Below are 22,344 nucleotides of genomic sequence, written 5' to 3' on the forward strand. Positions count from 1 at the left end.
TCATAAGTATCTCGTAAACGTACCAATTTCTAACCGCAGAACCAGTCGTACAAATCTCTTAAAACCGCTAGAACCACAACCATCCGCATCCGCAAACTCGCACAGCCGCAAGCGCAACCGCTGCGGTTGAACCAGTCAGACCCTAAATCAATGCATTTTTCAAATTTGATAACATAAACAGAGTATTTTCCTAATTTGATTCATTCTTTACCGTTTTTGGTTTGAAGTATTAATCGCCAATTTGTTGTTATTTTTTTTCAAAAAAACAAGAAAAATCAATATTTTCAACTAATTTCTCCTTTCTTTAATCGTCGTCTTGGATCACCATTTTCAGATAAGTTTTCTTAGATGATCTTTGAGTTTTTTAAAGGGTAACTTCTTTCTAAAACTAGGATGAGGATGATGATGATGATCTGTTCATAACAAACAAAAAAAAAAAGAGAAAATTCCCTTTTGGAAATATTGAATTTTTTTTTTGTGCAACGAAATATTGAATCTTTCGAATTGGGTTTCATTCAAATTCTTCAAATTTGAGGATCCAATTCGTTTTGTTGTAATCATTTCGACGACCCTGGCGAATTGATGATCGGGTAGGGATCAAAAATTTCAGCTTTGTATAGTAAAACGATGAGGTTTCTGAGCCTCGTCGGAAACTCATTCGGTTGCTCCGCGTCCGGCGAGCGATTAGTATCAGCCGCCAGAGACGGCGATCTACAAGAAGCCAAAGCCCTCCTTGATTACAACCCGAGACTCGCTCGCTATTCGACTTTCGGCGTTCGTAACTCTCCTCTCCATTACTCCGCCGCTCAAGGCCACCACGAGGTAACCCACCGGAAAAAAGTTGCAACCTTTATGGTGAATGATGATGATCCTGATCTGGGTTTTGTCTTAGATAGTTTCTCTGATGTTGTAAGGTCTCCGATATTCCAAAAAGGTGTGACCTTTATGGTGATGATGATGATGATGATCCTAAGTTTGGTTTTGTTTATTATTGTTATGTCTTAGATAGTTTCTTTGTTGGTGGAGGAAGGAGTTGATATCAATCTCCGGAACTATCGTGGACAGGTAACAGCTGTCTCCTTTACATTGTCTTTATCGACCATCAAAGTTAGCTGAGTACAAGAATGTTTGAAACAGACGGCTTTGATGCAAGCTTGTCAACATGGTCATTGGGAGGTTGTCTTGATTCTCATCCTCTTTGGTGCTAATGTAAGCATTTGATCCAACTCTTAGACGAGATTCTTCTGCAAGATTGAGATAATGATTGTGTTTTTTTTTTTTGTTTAATTCAGATTCACAGATCAGATTACCTTAACGGTGGTACTGCTCTGCATCTCGCGGCTCTAAATGGTCACCCTCGGTGTATCAGGATCTTGCTTTCCGAGTATATACCAAGTGTCCCTAACTGCTGGAGCCTCTTGAAGAATAGTAAATCCTCTGTTTCTGGATTTGATCCAAGGTTATAAAGTGTTTCAGAGAGTTTAATAAGCTCAAATGGCTTTTAGTGACATGATCGTTAGTGTTTTTGTAAAATGTGTGCAGTGTTATTCAAGAAGTGATAAACAGAGCAGCAGATGGAGGAATCACACCTCTTCATGTAGCGGCTCTGAACGGACACGTAGAGACGGTGCAGTTACTCTTGGATTTGGGAGCTTCACTTACTCAGGTTACTGTGGAAGACGGAACCACAATAGATCTCATAGGTGCTGGGAGTACTCCTCTCCATTATGCTTCATGTGGCGGAAACACCCAGTGTTGCCAGGTACATATTCATATATACTTGCTTAACCAGACCATCATGATGCCAAACAATAATTTAAACTCAGATATGAATACGTATGGCATTTGTTTTTCTCAGCTTTTGATCGATAAGGGTGCCTCTTTAGCTGCCATTAACTCTAACGGGTTAGATGTTTTCTTTGTTTCTCTGCCTGCAAACCCTAATCCAATTTGATATAAACCGCAGTGTCTTTATCCGTTTGGTGTTTCTTGGTTTTAGATGGACGCCATTGATGGTTGCTCGCTCATGGCACCGGAACTGTCTTGAAGAAGTCCTGAACCCAACCACAGAGCAGCCACAAAGCCAACTGCCAAAAGTCCCTTCTCCTTTCCTCTGCCTTCCTCTAATGAGCATTGTCAAGATTGCTCAGTAAGTAAACATCTTAGACCTAACTGAAACACTCAATGTGATGAAAGAGTCTCTGGGATTTTGATTATGTTTGTGGGTTTCAGGGAATGTGGCTGGAGACGAGATGACTGTCTCACTCCATGCCGTGACCCTTGCGCCGTTTGTTTGGAAAGAAAGTGCACCGTAGCAGCAGATGGTAATGTATCAAACTTTCTCCAAGTCCAATCTGCTTAACTAGAACATTGAACTGATTGTGTGTGTGTGTGTGGGGCATAATAGGATGTGGTCATGAGTTCTGCACTAACTGTGCGTTATACCTAAGCACCACAAACATAACATCGTCAAAGACATCACAAGCTACACCAGGCTCAGTCCCATGTCCTCTCTGTCGCTACGGCATTGTCTCTTTCACCAAACTCCCCCATACGATACCAACAACAACAGCAACATCATCAAGAACAAGCATCTCCTTGTCCTTCTGCACTTGCTCCTCCTCTGATGTCTTGGATACAGGTGCTCTCCTCACCGACCCTCACTACAGCTGTAAACCGGTTGTTTCAAGAACCGGTTCACAATCCGTTGGGTCATCGTCCTTTCGGTCTCTTAGCTGCCGGTTTCCTCCAAGTCTCTGCCTCGGTGGCTCGGATGTTGATGAACCGCAAAGCCGGTTAATGAATGGATCATATTCAAGATCCGGTTTAGGGTCCAGGAGATCCACGTCGGAGGTTGAAGGGAAACGTTCTTGGTTTTGTGCTCTTAACCATTGTGTTACGACCGGTGGAAGTCCTTGCTAATACTTTTTGTTCTTTCTTTCTCTTTTTTAATTTTTGTTCCCATTTTCTTGGAGAAATTGGTTCTGTGAATGGTGTGGTGATTATTCATTTTGTAATAATTGGAAATGTGACAAATATAATTAATTTGGGTTTGCCATTTACATTGAAATGGTGTATATAAATATTTTTTGTGAGTGTGTATATAACGTCGTTAGTATCATACATTCATGCTTGTAGTAAACAGAGGCTTACAGATTAAAATAGTACATACGTTTAGGATGTTTAGATAGTCTTATGAGAGCAACACAAGTAATCGAGAAATTATGGGACTATAAAATTTACATAAAGCTCAGGAGGAATAGATAGAATAAAACACAGAAAATGTTACAGAAAAATAAAAGATCAAAGAAAACAAAAGAACAATGCAACATTAATGAGGCTTGCAAGGTCAAGAAAAAACCTTCAAAAACATTAATTTTGTGTTTCTCAAATGAAGAAAAAAAGAGCTCAGCAAGGATAATGCCACTAGATCACTAACAGAGAATGAGTTTTCTTCTCCGTAAGATACTTATGCGTTCCAAAGTACATCTATTATCTAATGGAGAAAGAAAAAGAAGTTGAAAGAGAGAAATGATAATCGTGATGACCATAAATATCATGATAATTATGATAATGATGATCACCTTATGATTTAGAAAGAAGAAGAATGATCTGATGTCATGATAATTATGATAATGATGATCATCTCATGATCAAGAAAGAAGAGGAATGATATAGTGCTTTTGCTCTGAAGTGATGATGAGGTAAGGGGGCAAGTGAGGTTGGGTTTATAATAGGAGGATGAAATTAACGGAAAGGTATACCTCCATAATTAATATAATATAGGGCTGAATAACCTAAATCATAAGTGAAATTAAGTGCATGCTTATGATGTTGACATAATTAAGTAAGTAACAATTATGTCTCTTTTGATCTGGCCTCTCTCGTACAAGTAGCAGGTGAAAGAAAGAAGGTAATGCCACATCACTTAAATTAAATATGGCTAATAATGAAACCACATCACACACATACAAACCACATCATCCAAATTAAATGAGGTCACATCATACACATACAAACCACATATATTTTATTGTTTCAGTAAATATGTAGAGGATAATAGAAAAACAATAGTTTGATAAATGGTGTAATCCATTCATTTGTGTAAATATAATGATGTCGTTCTCCATTAAAGAATAAATGTTGACAAATGTGTAGATGATGTAATATGGTAAAGTTACAATGTCTTGTATACTATTCCTTAAGAAATTGAATATCTCTAATCTAATCAGGATATGTCAACCTACATCCAAGATATAAACAGTTTCTCACGTTTTCAAATATCAAGTGTACCTAGGTTCATACCACTATACTATATGGCGGATATAGTATAGTACGTTTACAGTGTACTGTGAAGTAAACTTTAGTAGCAAGATTATATGGATGTTCAGCTACTATATTATTGGATAGAATAGACTGACCCTACGAAATGGATGAGTTCATATCACTAATACAAGTAACGGAGCAACGAGGGTGAGTTATTGAAACCCCCACCCATATGATAACACTAAACTCTAACCTGAAAATGTCAACCCACATCCGAGATATAAACAGTTTTCCCCGTTTTTAAATAATGACATTCACCAGGTTCAATAATACTATACTACATGGTGGATATAGTATAATACTTTTAGAGTGTACGAGGAACTAAACTTTAGTTCTGGTTCAATAATTCAGAGGACTTTAGTAGCAAGGTTATATGAATGTTCTACTATTCAATTATTGAATAGAATAGACTGACACTACGACATTGACGGGTTCATATCACTAAACCCTAAACTCTAATCACTAAACCCTAACCCAAACATAAACCCTAAGCCCAAACATAAACACAAAACCCAAATAGAATAGAACAAAATAAATAACATGGTACATATAGGTGAAACTATAAAATATCTATTATTGCATGAAAGAAGTTAATGATCACTCTAACCATACGCCCTCACCTTCTAAATACTAAACCCTAAATTATAGTCACTAAACTCTAATCTAAATATACCCTAAACCCTAAACCTAAACAAATATATTAAGCTAAACCCTAATCAAGGAAGTATAAACCCAAATAGAATGTATATAATATGGTTTACTATACCAAAATCTTTACTTAGTAAACCTAAACCCTAGGCATGAACCTACAAACCAAAATACAATCTATAAATTGTTTTCCAATATTAAACATTTGAAAGCACATTTACTTGAAATAAATAGATTAAGCTAAACCCTAATCAAGAAAATATAAACCCAAATATAATATATATTATATGGTTTACTATACCCAAACCTTTACTTAGTAAATCTAAACCCTAAACTCTAATCACTAAACAATAACTCAAATATAAACCCTAAACCCAAATATAAACACAAAACTCAAATAGAATGAAACAAAATAAATAACATAGTACATATTGGTGAAACTATAAAATATCTATGATTGCATGAAAGAAGTTAATGCTCACCCCAACCATACCCCCTCACCTTCTAAATACTAAACCTTACATTCTAATCACTAAACCCTAATCCAAATATACCATAAACCCTAATCCAAATATACCATAAACCATAAACCTAAATAAATAGATTAAGCTAAACCCTAATCAAAGAAGTATAAACCCAAATAGAATGTATATAATATGGTTTACTATACCCAAACCTTTACTTAGTAAATCTAAATCCTAGGCATGAACCTATAAACTCAAATACAATCTATAAATTGTTTTCCAATATTTAACACTTGAAATCACATTTACTTGGTTAGCATATTGCATATCTTATATTCCGTATAATCTAAGTAGTATAGTAAATGAATGTTCCAAATAATCAAATTTGTCTAACACTTGAAAAATGAATTTCATATTACAATCAATCACACAAATTGACAAAGAAGAGACCTATCAAATTTAAAAACATGACATATTATTACATTTTTAAGGAGTAGTATAGAAATATGTCTCAAATAGTATGGTAACCGTACATAAGTAGCTATACTTAAAAATATATACTATACTTTCATTTCACCAAATATAGTATAGATGGCGAATTCATCTTCTTCAATTCTTCTTTTTTTTAGACAGGCTGATATACATTCATTTCGTTCACCACCATATAGAGATCATCTCCATCTCATCTCTTTTTCCTGACACGATGATGCTTTAACCGATTCGCCGTCGTTGTTCTTCACCACTGGATTTGTAAAACAAAAACAGAAACTAAAACAGAGTATGTAAACAAAATCATGATTGTGAGAATCAATTGATTTAAGAAAAAAAGGAGAAAAAAAGAAAAAAAATTTGTGTGTGCTCACCGTTTACGCTTTCATCGTTGTATGTTCTTCACCACTGGATCTTTAAAACAAAAACAGAAACGAAAACAGAGTATGAAAACAAAAGCATGATTGTGAGAATCAATTGATTTAAAAAAATAAAAAAAATGAAAGAGTTGTTGTGTGTGCTCACTGTCTATGACTTCATCGTTGTCTCTTCTTTAGAACAATTGATTGTTCTTTTAGAAAAGTATTGAAAGAGAAGAATTATGTGACAGAAAAAAATGTATGATTTTTTTGATAATCTGAAGAACAAAGAGAGACACTGGAAAGAGATGGTGGAGTAGAGACGTGGAGGTGGTGGTGATGGATTAGAAGATGTGGCTAAAAGTTTTTTATATATTTTTTAATTATTTTTGTTAGTAAGTTTCACCGGTTGGTTGCAAGGGTAATATGTCAATAATCTATAATGTGTATAGTGTATATTGAAAAAACAGGGTTTTTAGTTAGTGGATGTAGGATGCAATTTCCCTATAATATATTAATAGAAGCTAGACCTTTAAAATAAAACAATGGAAGCTAGAGATAATCGATACACATAGAAATTTCAATAAATTAAATAGGATTATTTTTTTTAATACATGTCAAAATCCCGATTAATGACAATTTTCAATAAAATAATTAGGATTTACCATTTTCAGAAAAATAAGTAATGGCACAAGTCGAAAATATAAAATTGAAACCGCCAAGCAATAATCAATACTTCTATTTACATAAAGCTAGGCAAGCAATTCATTGGGCTTTTTTTTTATGTCCTTCTATACATTTTCTCGTGTAAATAATCGGTACACACAGAACAAGCTAATCTAAGATATTAGAGAATTAAACTATTAAAATAATTAATTAAATTATTAAAAAATAAATGTTTAGTGTCTTGTCTTATTTGTTATAAATAGCAATGATTAATTGTTTTTACTTACTTTTTGTTTTTTATTTTTGAAAAAAGGCTAGTTACTTTTTGTTGTATTCATGTATTTTTGATAAATTTAACTTTTTAATATGTTTATGTATACTAAAACATCATATAAAAAAGAATTTGAGGGAGTATGAAGGAAGATTACAAATGTATGGCTGGACCGTTTAAAACATATAAAAAATATTAGAGAATTTAGTTTCTTTCCTTGCATATATTTTTTATATGTGGAATATATATATATATATCTATAAAATTTTCTAAATTAAACTTTTGTACCGAAATGGTTTTCCTCTAATGTATATTTTTATAACACAGATCTTATATTTTTTTAAAGATTATAAAGTAACATTATTTTGTTTCCATATTTAGTGATAGAAAAGTCTTTTTTTTTTTTTTTACTAAAAATATCATTTTTCTGCTAAATAAAAATAGATGAATTCTATTACACGATACATTAAAGACAATCTATTTTTATAATAGAGTTTCCTTATTTTAAAAAAATATACAGATAAATATAGAGTACGGACCGAGTGTACGGCTCCTCCGTGCCGGCTCTTTTTGACCTGAAAACAACAGATCTGGATAGCCTCTGTCTCACTGATTCTTCCCCATCATCTCTCACTCTTAGCAGCTGGAGAGTTTGGGGGAGATCTGTGAAATTTGGTCACCAAAATCCTCGTTTTTCTCCATAACCGGTGGCCATCTTTGCTGAAAACCTTCTCCAAGAAAGCCTTCGCCTCCATCTTCTCTCTCTCCATTGTCTCAATCCAGATTCAGTGTGAATTTCTTACAAGCCAAATCGTCGGATCTCTTGTTTCCAGCAGTAACCTAGCATGCGCCTCTGCACTTCAGCTCCTCCGCACCTCCGCACCTCAGCTCCTCCGCACCTCCGCATCTCCGGTGACAGTCTTTTGAGCTGGAGAAGGAAGCTGTCTCGTTTTCATTGGTCGGTGAGGAATCATTTCAAGAAGTCTCCAAAAGGATAAAGGAACAAAGAAAAATCAAAGTTCAGAGTAGTTTGTTCTGGTTTATCACATTAAATTTCGGTGTTGATAAGTCCAGTATACATATACTTAATACCAAAAATTTCACATTGTATTTGGTGGCGTGAAATTGTCAAAAAGAGTCTCAGTAAATTGTCTACATCGTCTCAAGTTATTGGTCCAACCACAAGCTTTTCTATCCAAGTGCTAAGACTATTTTATTCGTTATCTGGAAGTCCTCTGTTTTAGAATTTGAGTGTGGGTGCTTACCTCTAAATCACCATCCTTTCTAGCTACGAAATCTGAAACCAGTGGTGCGGTCCCTTCCGTTGACACAAGATTTCTTAGGTGGTGTCCATATTAACAAGCATATCAACAAGGAGTTGCTTCCGGCACATTACATTAGTTTTTTAACTGGTGTTGATGTGTCCAGTATACATATATATTTTTAGAAATCACTAATTATATAAGATGAACGCCGTTGCATGGAACTGCCAAGGAGTGGGAGCTGATCTGACAGAAGGAACATCTTGATGAGTTATACCACCGTTTTCGACCTAAATTTCTATTTTTATCAGAGACAAAAAACAATCGTCATGTTCTCCAAAATTTGCAAGTTTCTTATGGGTATGATCAAGTTTGTACCGTAGAGCCTCGTGGACGAAGCGGTGGCCTAGCACTTTTTTATATGGATGATCCTTCAGTTACCATCTTGTATGTGGATGCGCACATGATTGATATTGAAACTAGACTCGAAGGACATACGATTTTTATGACGTTTGTGTACGGTGACCCTGTTGTTAGACATCGTGACTTGGTTTGGGAACGATTGTCACGCATGAGTACAAACCGAAAAGAAGCGTGGTTCATGATTGGAGACTTCAACGAGATCACTGGAAACCATGAGAAGAGGGGAGGAAGACGTCGTTTAGAGAGCTCTTTTCTCCCTTTCCGAATCATGCTGGAGAATTGTGGAATGCTTGACTTTCCATATAAAGGAAACTCATTCTCGTGGGTGGGAAAAAGACGATCCGGCAAAGTTAAATGCAAACTGGATAGAGCAGTGGCGAATGAAGAATGGCACACTTTATTTACCCATACTGTTGTGGAATTCTTACAACTATGGGGATCAGACCATAGACCGGTCCTAGCACGGATTCAATCCTATGCTCGAAGGACAAAGAAGAGTTTCAGATTTTACAAGAGGTGGATTGGAAAACCAGGTTTCAAAGAAGCGGTAAGCTCTGGATGGGGACAATTTGATGAAATTCCAGTCCGGAATTTTCATCAAAAAGTTACCTCATGTCGGAAAGAGATTAGTACTTGGATGAAGAATAATCCGACAAACTCCGCTGTATTGATTGAAGAATTAAAAAATAAAATAGACTTTGCTCAAGATGATGACAATTATTCTACAGAAGAGGTGGAGGAATTGAGAAGACAATTGATTTCGGCCTTTCGAGAAGAGAATACTTTTTAGGAACAAAAAAGTAGGGACCAGTGGCACAAAGATGGGGACAGAAACACAAAATTCCATCATGCGACTACAAAACAACGAAGAGCTCAGAATCGGATCATCAGTATAAAAGACAAACATGGGAAGTTGGTAGAGAGTGAAATCGAGGTGGAGAACGTGGCTGTTCAATACTTTCGAGATCTCTTCTCTACCTCCTCGCCGACAGAGCTAGACGCCTCCCTCTGCTTCATCTCAGAAAAGGTGTCATATGCCGATAATAGGTTACTTTTAGAGGAACCGTCGGAACATGAAATTAGGAGAGTTCTCTTTGACATCAACCCAGATAAAGCACCCGGCCCGGATGGCATGACTAGTAAATTGTTTCAAAAATTTTGGCGTGAGATGCGTCAAGATATTGTTAGACTTGTACAAGATTTCTTTGCGACAGGCAGTTTCGACCCATTATTGAACCAGACTAATATCTGCCTCATTCCTAAAAAGAAGAAACCTCGGGACATGACTGAGTTCAGACCTATTAGTCTTTGTAATGTTAGCTACAAGATTATATCTAAGCTACTATGCAAGAGACTTAAGAGGGTTATTCCGCGATTGATCTCAGAGACACAATCCGCTTTTGTAACAAAAAGATTGATTACTGATAACATCCTGGTAGCACAAGAAAACTTTCACGCCCTACGGACGAACCAGAGATGTAGAGAAGATTTTATGGCTATTAAAACAGATATGAGCAAAGCTTACGATAGAGTGGAATGGAGCTTCATAGCAGCCTTGATGTTGAAGATGGGCTTTGATGAGAGACTGGTTGACCTCATTATGTGTTGTGTCACGTCGGTCACATATCAAGTCTTAGTTAATGGACAACCAAGAGAGCAAATCTTACCGAGGAGAGGCTTGAGACAGGGAGACCCCCTTTCTCCTTTTTTGTTCATCTTGTGTACGGAGGCGTTGATCTCGCTCTTAAACGGAGCAGAAGCGGAGAAGAAGATTGTAGGCCTCCGTGTTGCTAGGGCGAGCCCGAGAATCTCTCATCTTCTTTTCGCAGATGATAGTCTTTTCTTTTGCAAGGCGGAATTAAGCCAATGCAAAGAGATCATGGACATTCTAGACATATATGGGAAGGCATCAGGACAAAGACTAAATGCGTCTAAATCTTCGATGTTTTTTGGAAACCGAGTAGAGTATTCTCGGAAACAAGATATAAAAGATGTCTTAGGCTTCTCCTCTGAAGGAGGCATGGGAATGTACCTTGGATTACCTGAACAAATATGTGGCTCGAAGATGAAAGTGTTCTCCTTTGTACAAGATCGGCTTAATGGACAAACCAACACTTGGTCATCGAGACTCCTCTCCAAAGGAGGAAAAGAAGTTCAAATTAAATCGGTGGCTCAAGCAGTTCCGACATTTGTAATGTCGAGTTACTTGCTTCCACAAGGCATTATTGATAAACTAAAGAGCATAACTTCTAACTTTTAGTGGAGTTCAAAACAAAACAGCAGAGGTTTACATTGGATAGCATGGGACGAGATATGTACCCCCAAAGATTCGGGGGGACTAAGTTTTCGAGATCTCCATGAATTCAATATAGCGCTTCTTGCAAAGCAATTATGGAGACTTATCCATTACCCGAACTCCTTATTGGCACGTGTTTTAAAAGGAAGGTACTACAATCACTCATCCCCCTTGGAAGATCGACGAACATACTCACCATCTTATGGGTGGCGTACTATTATGGCAGCCAAACCTCTACTCATTTCGGGTTTACAAAAACAATCGGCACGGGTCGAGATACGAGAGTTTGGAGTGAGCCTTGGGTTCCAGACTCAGTGGCTCGACCACCTAGACCTGCTGACCACATTGTATACAGACTTCCCCAGCTTCTTGTTCAGTCCTTTATTAGGAATGATACCAAGGAGTGGGATATCCAGCTTTTACGAGAATTCTTCCAGCCAGACGATATTCCATTGATACTGGGGTTAAAACCCTCTCGTTCTTTTGCTCTGGATGGATATGTTTGGAACTACACAAAATCAGGAGTGTATTCAGTTAAACCGGTTAAGACCTACTCCGATCGACCAAGCTGAGTCTTACTCATGAAAGGGCTATAGAACCGAGTATCACGAGCCTTCAGAGCCATGTGTGGAAGATTAAGGCCCCGAGTAAGATGAAGCATTTCTTGTGGCAAGCTATCTCGGGATGTGTGGCGACAGCAGAGAGGCTCACTTATAGACACATGGGCACCGATAGGAGTTGTCCTAGATGTGATGGCCCAGTGGAGTCGATTAATCATCTTCTTTTTGAATGTCCCCCAGCCCTGCAGGTCTGGGTTTTATCGGACTATCCGTCCCTTCCGGGTTACTTCCCGAGTACATCTATATACCAAAACATGATTTTTTTGTTTTGGAGGAGAAAAGAGGTGGTTCCATCGAGACCACAATTCGATACCTTCCCATGGGTCTGTTGGTACATTTGGAAGGCAAGGAACGACAAACTCTTTAATGGGAAAGTCGTATCCCCGATTGACACTCTCCAACACGCGTCCCTCGAAGCCGAATGTTGGAGGAATGCTAATGAGAAGGAGGAAGCTAACGAAGATCATGGCGATCCTCCTACTATGGAGGATTCCCCAGTGTCCCCTTGGATACCCCGAATCCCTACATGTCAAATTGATGCGTCATGGATCAGTAATGGCAATGTTAGTGGCTTAGGGTGGAGTCTTAAGGATCAAATGGGTTCTGAGTACTTTGGACTGCGGGCATGCAGTAGGAGCCTCGCAGCTTTGCATGCTGAGATGGAAGGTTTACTTTGGGCAACCTCATGTATGAGAGACATGAGGATAACCTCGATACGGTTCGAAACAGACTGCTCGGATCTAGTGGACATGACTACTAACCCGATGGACTGGCCTACATTCGCGACAGAGATTGAGATGTACCAAATATTACAGGAAGACTTCGAGGATGTGCGCCTGTTTCATATTCTTCGGAGTAGGAATGGTCGGGCAGACGCACTAGCAAAGGAAGCAAGGAACATAGGCTATATTTTCTCCCATATAGATCAGACCCGGTCAGACAGAGGTGATCTTCGGAGGATCGGCTTGTCTGCCTCCACTTGATCTAGCTTAGATGGGTAGCTGACAAAAAAAAAAAAAATAGAAATGAATAGAAATGTTCGAAAATATGAATGCTGGTTTAACTATTTTGTCTGCTTCGCAAAGGTTGCTAAAAAAAACATCTGCTTCACAAGGAAGATGATGAAAACAAAAGAAAAGTTACATTACATCCAATGGCTGGCTATGAGAGACGGGCGAGAAACTACTGTAAGTCTGTAATTCAATTTTATTGTAATTAATGGTGTTTTAATTTTTTTTTGTGGTCAATAATGGTGTTTTATATGTAAGAGGATAACAAAGAAGAAGCAGTAGATGTATAAATAGGTATAAATTGATTATTACAAGCTTTAGGATGTGACAATACATTGTCAACCTTCTGTCTCTTTCTCTGTTCTTCTCTCTGATACAATACTGTCATTATATCTTGATTTTTTCAGAAACATAGAAAGAAAAGTAAGTTTTCAAAATGGAAGAAGTAGTAGCCTTGACAAAAAAAAAAGGAGTAAATAAGTAGTAGCCATGCCATGCATGCTTATTACCTATTCTTCAACGTTCAGAATGTCTAAGACAGAGAATCTCTTATACCAATATAGAAAGTGGGACAGGACGATTTTGATCGTTTGGTTTATTAATCGAAAAAATGTTTACTTTTTGTCAATTTGGAAGAACAAATCATCACTCATGAAAGTAGTTATTCAAGTAACAACCATTTTCTTTATTGTGGAAGAGACCTGAATTGCTACTCTAGATCTCTGACTTTTGTTATTTATTTACAACTTTCTCTAGTTGATTAGAGAGTAGTTAGAGACCAGGGATTAGAGTTTTAAGCCTATTAATAAATGTTGTGTATTAGTACTATTACAATGTCTAATCTTGGATTCTGGTCTGGTAAATTATGCATGATTCTATAACACCCCGACCGTCCACGGCTAATGGGCCGTCCACGCCCGCTTTCTCGGCCCGTGGGCCACATCCCATCTGACGGTCGGTCTGTTAATTTTTTCAAGGCTCGAAATTATTGTTTACTGACCCTGCAATCACCACCCGACCTTTTCTCGTGCTTTGGCCTCACTCACACGGTATCGTGAATCACTTCCCGATAGGTTACCCATCATTCCACTACTCCAGCTCAAGCACGCTTAACTATGGAGTTCTAAATGGATGTGTGACGGAAAAGGTAAGTAAACTTTGGTGACATAGGTAGCCAAATCAATTCTCTTAAGCCTTTCCATATATCACAACCCGTGATGTTACAATTCACCCCTCTCAAAGAACGCAACGTCCTCGTTGCGCCCACGACAGGTCTCAAGACGCCTCTCGGGTCGGAACCGAGATGGCTAACCAGCTCTGATACCACTTATAACGCTCCGATCGCCCACGGCTAATGGGCCACCCACGCCCGCTCTCTCGGCCCGTGGGCCCCATCCCATCTGACGGTCGGTCCGTTAATTTTTTCAAGGCTCGAAATCATTGTTTACTGACCCTGCGCAATCACCACCCGACCTTTCCCCGTGCTTTGGCCTCACTCACACGGTATCGTGAATCACTTCCCGATAGGTCACCCATCCTTCCACTACTTCAGATCAAGCACGCTTAACTCTGGAGTTCTAAACGGATGTGTGACAGAAAAGGTAAGTCAACTTTGGTGACATAGGTAGTCAAATCAATTCTCTTAAGCCTTTCCATATATCACAACCCGGGATGTTACAACTTCTATATGAATTGTTTTCAACCTTTAATTTACGGTTCCTTGTTCTATTTATTGGGGGGGGGGGGGTTTCTATAAGTCCATTTCCAAATCTCCTACACTATATTTGCGAAGTGATTTTGCCACATGTCATCTCTACAATCAATTTCACAAAACAAATATGACATGGCTACTGAAATTGATGGCATGACGAAAAAATATGACATGGATAATTTTATTTAATGTTGATTTATATTTTTGGCAAACTTATTAGAATATGGTAATAATTCATATATTACATTTAATATTGATATTTCTTTTTGGTAAATTTTTTTTAAATATGGTAATAGCTCATACATCGTCTATAAAATAAATATATTCACATATAACATTTCAAATTTTGAAATATTATTACCTTTGTATAATTATACAATTTGTATTACCAAAGGTTTCAAATTTTTTTACAATTTTGAAAAAAAATTAAATATCTAATCGTAAGATCATTAGTTTCTTATATATCTACAAATTTTATAAGTATTGTTTAGGCTAAATTTTTGATAATTATACAATTTTGTATCATTTTTATTAGTTTTATACAAATTGATTTAATATATATCAAATCTATATTAAATATTGGTAAGAAAATAGTAAAATCTATAATATTTAATAAATTTCATTTTTAAATATAAGTTAGATTTAAAAAATTCCTTACTGCACATGGTGCAGGAAAACACCTAGTAATTATTGGATAACCCGAGTAGTCCACTTAAAGAATTTGAAAATTTTATGTAAAAAACAAGTGACGTTTATTTTTTATTTTTTATTTTTGTTCAAACTCCAATTTCATTAAAATAAAACTAAAGTGGGCTCAAGGCCCATAAAACCTGTTTTGCCAAAAGGTCTGCAGAGTTGTTTGACGATCTAGGAATAAACTTGAAAACAATAGACTTAAATGTGGTAGATAGAGAGTAAATGTCCCGTGGAGCATTGTAGATCTCCAACTTCATTTCTTTTTTGTTGATGGTATTGATCAATATTTGCGAATCTGAGAAGATAGTGATGGAGTCGATTCTTAGGGCGAGAGCAGAGTTTATGGCAGAGTGGACTGCCAAGGATTCCGCTACGAGAGGCGACGCTACAAAGAGTGAAGTCGCTGTGAATTGGTGTGACGAAACCAAATCATCAATGATCCAACCAAGACCTGCATATCCCGAGGAAGGATTCCACGCTGCGTTGGTGAAGATCGAAGTTCCGTGGAGCCTAGGGTTTGGTTCGACTATGATCAAAGGTTTCGTTTTGGGTGGGGGAGGTTACATAGCACATGCTTTACGACTATGACGACTTGTAGTTAGGGGCATTTTGGTAATGCTGTCTCACTCTCTGAAAGACTTCATACACAAACTCACGCTAACACATTTCTCATTGTATGCACTTGTCCAAAAGGAAAGCTTGGAGATTCCAAACTAACGAAGAAGCAAAAACAAGAGAGTGAAAAAGAAGAAAGAATATGGTTTTTACTCCATACCCAGATTTTCTCATTATCTACAACTCCAAAGATGTTTCTCTTTCTCAACGTTTGGTAAATAATCTTTCTCTCTTTTGTTTTCTTAAAAAAAAAAGAAAAAAAAGACAAAAATAGCACTAAATCAAGTTTATGTTCCCAAACTAGCACTCAAGGTCAAAAGTCACAAAAATAGCACTTAATGTTTTATCAAAAGTCACAAACTTAGGGTTTAGAGTTAAAAGGTGGGATTTAGGATTTAGGGTTTAGGGTTTAGAGTTTAGGGTTTAGGGTTTAAATTTTAAGGTTTAGGATTTAGGGTTTAGAGTTTATGGTTTATGGTTTAGGGTTTAGGGTTTAGAGTTTAGGGTTTAGGGTTTAGAGTTAAGGGTTTAGGGTTTAGAGTTGAGAAATGAGGTTTTTGGGATAAGATTTCAAATTTTAAAAAATAAAAAAATTAAAATTTTCAAAGGATAAACTTAGAAAGGTGCTATTTTGGTCATTTTAGTTTTTGAGTGCTATTTTTGTGATATAAACTTAGAAATGTGCTATTTTGGAGATTTGCCCCAAAAAAAATCAACTTTTTTCTCCAAATTGCGTTTGTTGCTAGAATGTAGAATATTGTTTACACTTTTGATTTTAGTGTTCTGTTTAGCTCTTAACCTGACTCATTTCTTCTGCTTAGCCGCTTAGGGTTTGGTTCTGTTCCTGGTTTTGCAGTGGTCGGTTCTGTTTCTGCTCTCTTAGGGTTTAAGTCATCTTGTGTCTGGTCTCTTAAAGTTTGGTTCTTTTTACTGATCTCTTAGGGTTTGGCTTTGTTCCTGATTTTCTAGGGTTTTTGTTATGTTTCTGATCTTTTAGGATGTGGTAAAACATGACACCGTAGATATTACGATTCCTCTGTTCTTGATACCTCTTTGTCACTAAGTGGAGCGTTTGAGTTTCTGTATGCAATTGTCAATTTTGTAGGTACTCCCAAGTGATTACAGACAGTACTACCCAACGCCTCTCCCTCAGACAGCGGTTCTCAGGAAGCCAGAAGGAAACTTCTGGGCCGTCAAATGGGCAATAAGTCCAGAGGAGGAGATTAGCTTCGGAGATGGCTGGTCTACGTTCATTGCAGAGAATGATCCCATCGACGGAGACTTTCTGCAGTTCTCTTACGATGGTTCCCGAAGCTTCATGGTTAGCATTTTCAGGGGTGGGCTCCCTGTGAAGCCAAAAGCTCCTGTCACAATACAAGACATTTCAGATGATGATGATGAGGATAAAACAGCTGGTGATGATGGTAATGAGAAGAAAGAAGAAGATTATGATCAGAACATGATCATTTCTCTTTCTTTGGGAAGTAGCGACGAAGAGTACGATGCTGATAAAACGGTTTGTGAAGTTAACAAAGCTCATAGAACTTTAGAGAGAGGTAAAAACACAACCTATCTTTGTTTATGTTTTCTTTTTTTTTTTTTTTTTTTGTTCAAAGTCTTTGTTTATGTTTTCATCGAAATAACATAAAATATTGAACAGAGTATTATTATTTTATCAGGAAGTTCTTCGCAAAGGATACGTGCTCAATCCATTGGTGATCCGGAAATGTATCTTGATGATCCCAAGAACCCTTGTTTTATTGCAACTTCGTCGTCGTGTAGGCGTATGTTGGTAAATGATCTTCCATCTTGATCAGCTTTGTATTTCTATTCTTATCATTTTTGTATTAAATATTTTGTTTTTTTTTTGTATCTGTTGCTTGCAGGTGATTGCTATGCAAGTAATAAAAGACTATGACTTGAAGTTTGATGGCACGATCAAGTTCATCGATGGATTTGGTGAATTAGAGGGAAAGATCGGAAACTGGAAAGATCGTGTTGTCGTTTACCCGTGGCAAGAAATCTATCACAGAAACCATGCGAAGCCCGGAGATGTGATCATATGTGAGATTCTACGTGAAGGAGATGTTGTTCGATCCATCAAGGCTCACTTCGTTAAGAAATGATGTTTTATTTATGCGTCTCAAGACTTCAAAGAATTGGTGCTTATGTAATGTTAACCTTCGTCGTCTCGTCTCTTTTAGGCTGTTGTGTTATCCTTTGTTCTCTCAGGATCTTGTTGAAACTTGGTGTTTGCTTTTGAATTTAAGTTTTAAATGTTTGGTGTCGCATCCCCTATATATTATTTGAGAAACATTACGACTTCTTTTTGTAGCCACGTGTCATCACTAGGATGATTCTTAGAATCATTAGAGAAACATGTTGGTCCATCTAATTATATAATAAACTTTTTTATTAAACTAACAATAAATTCATTATTAATGTACTTTATTATTTCCTTAAATAGAATTTACGGAATTGCCTAATGTGGCTAAAGTATATATGACAATTAATGATTTTGAATAATAAAGATTTGATAAAAATTATTGTATCTTCTATCATACTTGTTTAATATTAAACTATTAAATAAATTAAACAACCACAATAACCATATAATAAAAAATTTCGATTTTTCTGTATATGTTATATTTTGAATTTTTAAAAACGACTATAAATTACTAAAACTGTTAAAAGTCTCACATTCAAATGATTACAAAATTATATAAGTAAAAAGTATAATTTAATTAATTATTAAGATTAATATATATATATCGTTTTAAATTAAACTATAAACCATATAAAATACATAAATCTTATAGTTTCAAAATTTATTTTGAACAATTTTTTGGTAAAAGTTTTGAACGAACATTGACAACTTATTTTTTTAAAAATTATAAACTATTAAAACTATTAATCCCACAATGAAAATTTTGTTATCAGTAATTTAATTTTTTTCTATAAAAGATACAAATGATCAAAAAAATTATATGAGTAGAAATCATCATTTAATAGACATTAATATTAAAAATATACTAAAATGTACTATGTATGTTAGTATCATTTAAATTTAATTACATATTCTATCAAATATTAAAAAATATATTTTTAGATTAATAAAATTGATTTATATGTTTGCACCAATTTGATTATATATTTAATAGTTTCTGAATTTTAATACATAAAATAATTTTTATATATAATGTTTATTCCGTGCAAGGCACGGGTCTTGATCTAGTGTGTTATTAGAAATGCTGGAGTGTGCCTCAATATTACATTTTAGTAAAATCACACATCTATTAATTAAACTGGAAAGTACCTAAAAAGGTAAAACGGCAATTAGGCGGCGTTCAGAACCAGCCTTGAAGTGAATGAATTAGAAAGAAGAAGTAAGGAAAAGGGTCATGTTTAGTACTATGTCTAGTACTATGTTATTTATTTAGTATATTAAGATACTGAACATTATGTCCCCCTATCTCAGCGCAAACAAACAATTAACCATTTATCCGTTAGATCATATACATATACTTATTTCTGACCCAAAAAAACATATACTTAATTTCATCAAAAAGTATTTATTGTAGTATAGCAACACTCAACTTAATTAATTAATTATTTATTTATTTATCAAATAAATCTATATATTAGTAAACATGTTTTTAGTTTACCGCTGATGTCATCATTTTGAGAAAACACAACTGATTTCGGGGCTGTTTGTTTCACCATTTGTCATCTCCATCCAAATGATTCATTTGTATGATCTATTCAAATAATCCATTCAGATATTTGTGATTGTTTGTTTGTCCATCCACATAGCTCATCTAGATGAATCATCTAAATGGATCTTATGTTTGTTTCTTTATTTTCATTTCCATTCAAATGAGTTTAGTAAAGAAATTACCAAAATATCCTTGTGTTGATTTAATCATATGTTTAAAAAATTTTCCGATTTTGGCGGGAAAATACGAATTTTTGGTTTTGGCGAGAAAACAAGTTTTTGCGGTTTTGGCGGGAAAACACGTTTTTGGCGAGAAAACACATTTTTCGGTTTTGGAGGGAACCACGTTTTTGCGATTTTGGCGGGAAAACGCATTTTTGCTATTTTGGCGGGAAAACGCGTTTTTGCGGTTTTGTCGGGAAAACACGTTTTTGGCGGAAAAACACATTTTTGCGTTTTTGGAGGAAAACAATTTTTTGCGATTTTGGCGGGAAAACATGCTTTTGCGGTTTTGGCGGGAAAACATGCTTTTGCGGCTTTGGCGGGAAACCGCGTTTTTGCGGTTTTGGCGGGAAAAAACGTTTTTGCGGTTTTGGCGGGAAAACGCGTTTTTGCGGTTTTGTCGGGAAAACGCGTTTTATGCGGTTTTGGCGAGAAAACGCGTTTTGCGGTTTTGGCGGGAAAACGCGTTTTTGCGGTTTTGGCGGGAAAACGCGTTTTTGCGGTTTTGGCAGAAAAACGCGTTTTTGCGGTTTTGGCGGAAAAACGCGTTTTTGCGGTTTTGGCGGAAAAACGCGTTTTTGCGGTTTTGGCGGAAAAACGCGTTTTTGCGGTTTTGGCAAACGCGTTTTTGCAGTTTTGGCGGGAAAACACGATTTGCGACTTTGGCGGGAAAACGTGTTTTTTTTTGTGTTTTGACGGAAAAATGTATTTTGGGGTGTTGGCGTGAAAACATTTTTTTGTGATTTTGGCTTGAATACTTGTTTTCGGTTTTTGCGGAAAAACACGTTTTTGCAATTTTGACGGGAAAACATTTTTTTGCAAATTTAGCGGGAAAATGCGTTTTGGGGTTTTGGCGTGAAAAAAGTAGTTTTTAGCACGGGAAAAAGTGTTTTTATAATTTTTATAGTTTTCGTTTGTGACAAAAATGATATTATGTTTAGGTTTGTAATTTATGAATTACATTAGGGATATAATAGACATTATACCATTTTGAATGAACCTCTCCATTCAAATGATCCAAATTGGTTTAGCTGAATGGACTTTAAAATTAAGCCTAAATTTCCAAAAGTCATCCGGATGATCCATCTGAATGAGTTGCACTTTTAATGCCTAAACAAACAAAAATCTCATCTTCATCGAGATGACCCTTCCAGATGGAGAAACAAACAGGTCCTTCATCTATGGAATTGAAGAAGTTAAAGTTCACTATTTTCGTAAATGATGTTAGTTTTTTTTTTTTTGCGGTTTTGATTTAAGACTATTTTCGATGTATTTTGTTATTTTCACTTCTAAAATAGAAAAAATTCTATAATAGAGACGAGATATTCTCCAGCATCTCCCGCATACACAGAATTAGGAATTTGCGAGCGGACTCTCTGTAAAGAGGCAAAAAATAGCGGTACACCTTTTTTCCCATGTACATCAGACCCAGCCGGACAGAACATCTCTTCGGAACGCCTCAGACTCGACTATCTCTTGATCTCAACAGATGGGAGCCGACAAAAAAGAAGAAGAGATGAGATATTCTCCAATATATCCCTTTAAAATAACAATTTCTAAATATAGAGTAAAAACTAGAGGAATGTTATTTCTTCCTCTATAAATAGAGAAAAAATAGATATATCTATTATAAAAGAATAAATAGAGGTGGGTTAGAGCAATTTTATCTCTAAATGCTATTATAGAGATGAAAATAGCAATGAGTTGGAGATTCTCTAATAATATTACACTTTTTTTTTTACTTTTTGAAGCACAATTATCTTGAACTTCTAAAAATGCATGCTTCTAGGTGCTATTTCAACTTTGTTTACGGTTCTTTGTAGGCATGAGTTTCTACCGGAACCCAAAAATCTGAATCGGAACAGGTTTGAAATATGACATCCAAAACCAAACTGAAAATTTATAAATATCTAATTGGGTTCAAAATTAATTTATCCAAAAAAGCAGAATTGAAAAAAATTGACCCAAAAATCCCAACCCAAATGGACAGACCCGATAAAATTCAATTTATATTCGACTTTAAAACATGAATATCCAAAACTACGACATGATGGTTATATTTTCTTTATTTTAATTTATGATTTGGTTGTGGTATTTTTTTGTTTTCAATCTTCATTATTATTTTTCTAACATTTTCAAGTAATAAAGAATTTTATATGTCAAATTTAGAGTTCTGAAATGTTTAAATTATTAATAGTTTGTTTTTGGTCATTTTGCAATATTTTAGATAAATATGAAGAATTTTGGCTAAATTTTGATGAGGTTCGAGCACTTTGATTTTTTTGGTCTTAAATAACCAAACTGAACCAGCCGTTACGTACATGAAAATCATATGTGTTTAACAAGTAATTTAATTATAGATTTGAACCTAAGAAAAACAGATCCGAACCAAATATTTTAAATGTTTAGGATCCAAATGATAGGGAATCGAAAGGAACCAATCCAAACTTGATCCGAATACTGGGATATCTAGGCATTGTTCTAGGAATTGGGGTTTGTTTAGGTCTTATAGGCCCGTATAGGTTGGGCTTTGTTCCAATTAATTCTTAAA

General features: G+C 35.9%; 2 protein-coding genes across 4 annotated transcripts; both read left to right on the forward strand.

Moving 5' to 3' along the window:
- The first annotated feature begins 207 nt into the window (after positions 1-207).
- On the forward strand, positions 208-3,121 carry LOC106431388 (E3 ubiquitin-protein ligase XBAT32). Of its 3 annotated transcripts, none has more exons than XM_013872187.3 (9): positions 208-822; positions 1,006-1,065; positions 1,138-1,209; positions 1,293-1,459; positions 1,543-1,762; positions 1,859-1,905; positions 2,000-2,149; positions 2,233-2,324; positions 2,408-3,121. In XM_013872187.3, the coding sequence occupies exons 1-9, from the start codon at positions 628-630 to the stop codon at positions 2,920-2,922; spliced, it is 1,518 nt and encodes a 505-aa protein (XP_013727641.1). In that variant the 5' UTR covers positions 208-627; the 3' UTR covers positions 2,923-3,121. The 3 variants fall into 3 exon arrangements, with proteins under 3 accessions (XP_013727641.1, XP_022551598.1, XP_022551597.1); XM_022695876.2 differs by having other exon boundaries at positions 226-822; positions 1,010-1,065; XM_022695877.2 differs by lacking the exon at positions 1,006-1,065 and having other exon boundaries at positions 225-822; positions 1,066-1,209.
- A 12,786-nt stretch (positions 3,122-15,907) lies between these two features.
- LOC106431394 (B3 domain-containing protein At5g57720-like) lies at positions 15,908-18,147 on the forward strand. The gene is made up of 4 exons (XM_048747082.1): positions 15,908-16,070; positions 16,962-17,412; positions 17,536-17,648; positions 17,743-18,147. Exons 1-4 carry the CDS (start codon positions 15,999-16,001, stop codon positions 17,980-17,982), a joined length of 876 nt encoding a protein of 291 aa, XP_048603039.1. The 5' UTR covers positions 15,908-15,998; the 3' UTR covers positions 17,983-18,147.
- Positions 18,148-22,344: the final 4,197 nt, after the last annotated feature.

The sequence above is a fragment of the Brassica napus genome, chromosome C2 (assembly GCF_020379485.1).
Source record: "Brassica napus cultivar Da-Ae chromosome C2, Da-Ae, whole genome shotgun sequence".
Classification (NCBI taxonomy): domain Eukaryota; kingdom Viridiplantae; phylum Streptophyta; class Magnoliopsida; order Brassicales; family Brassicaceae; genus Brassica; species Brassica napus.

Excerpts from the sequence above, each read along its gene's own strand:
- LOC106431388 (XM_013872187.3), top strand. The coding sequence starts at position 628 with ATGAGGTTTCTGAGCCTCGTCGGAAACTCATTCGGTTGCTCCGCGTCC. Across the intron at positions 823-1,005 it reads CCGCTCAAGGCCACCACGAG|ATAGTTTCTTTGTTGGTGGA; the intron begins GTAACCCACCGG and ends GTTATGTCTTAG. Across the intron at positions 1,460-1,542 it reads GTTTCTGGATTTGATCCAAG|TGTTATTCAAGAAGTGATAA; the intron begins GTTATAAAGTGT and ends AAATGTGTGCAG.
- LOC106431394 (XM_048747082.1), top strand. The coding sequence starts at position 15,999 with ATGGTTTTTACTCCATACCCAGATTTTCTCATTATCTACAACTCCAAA. Across the intron at positions 16,071-16,961 it reads TTTCTCTTTCTCAACGTTTG|GTACTCCCAAGTGATTACAG; the intron begins GTAAATAATCTT and ends TCAATTTTGTAG. Across the intron at positions 17,649-17,742 it reads CGTCGTGTAGGCGTATGTTG|GTGATTGCTATGCAAGTAAT; the intron begins GTAAATGATCTT and ends TGTTGCTTGCAG.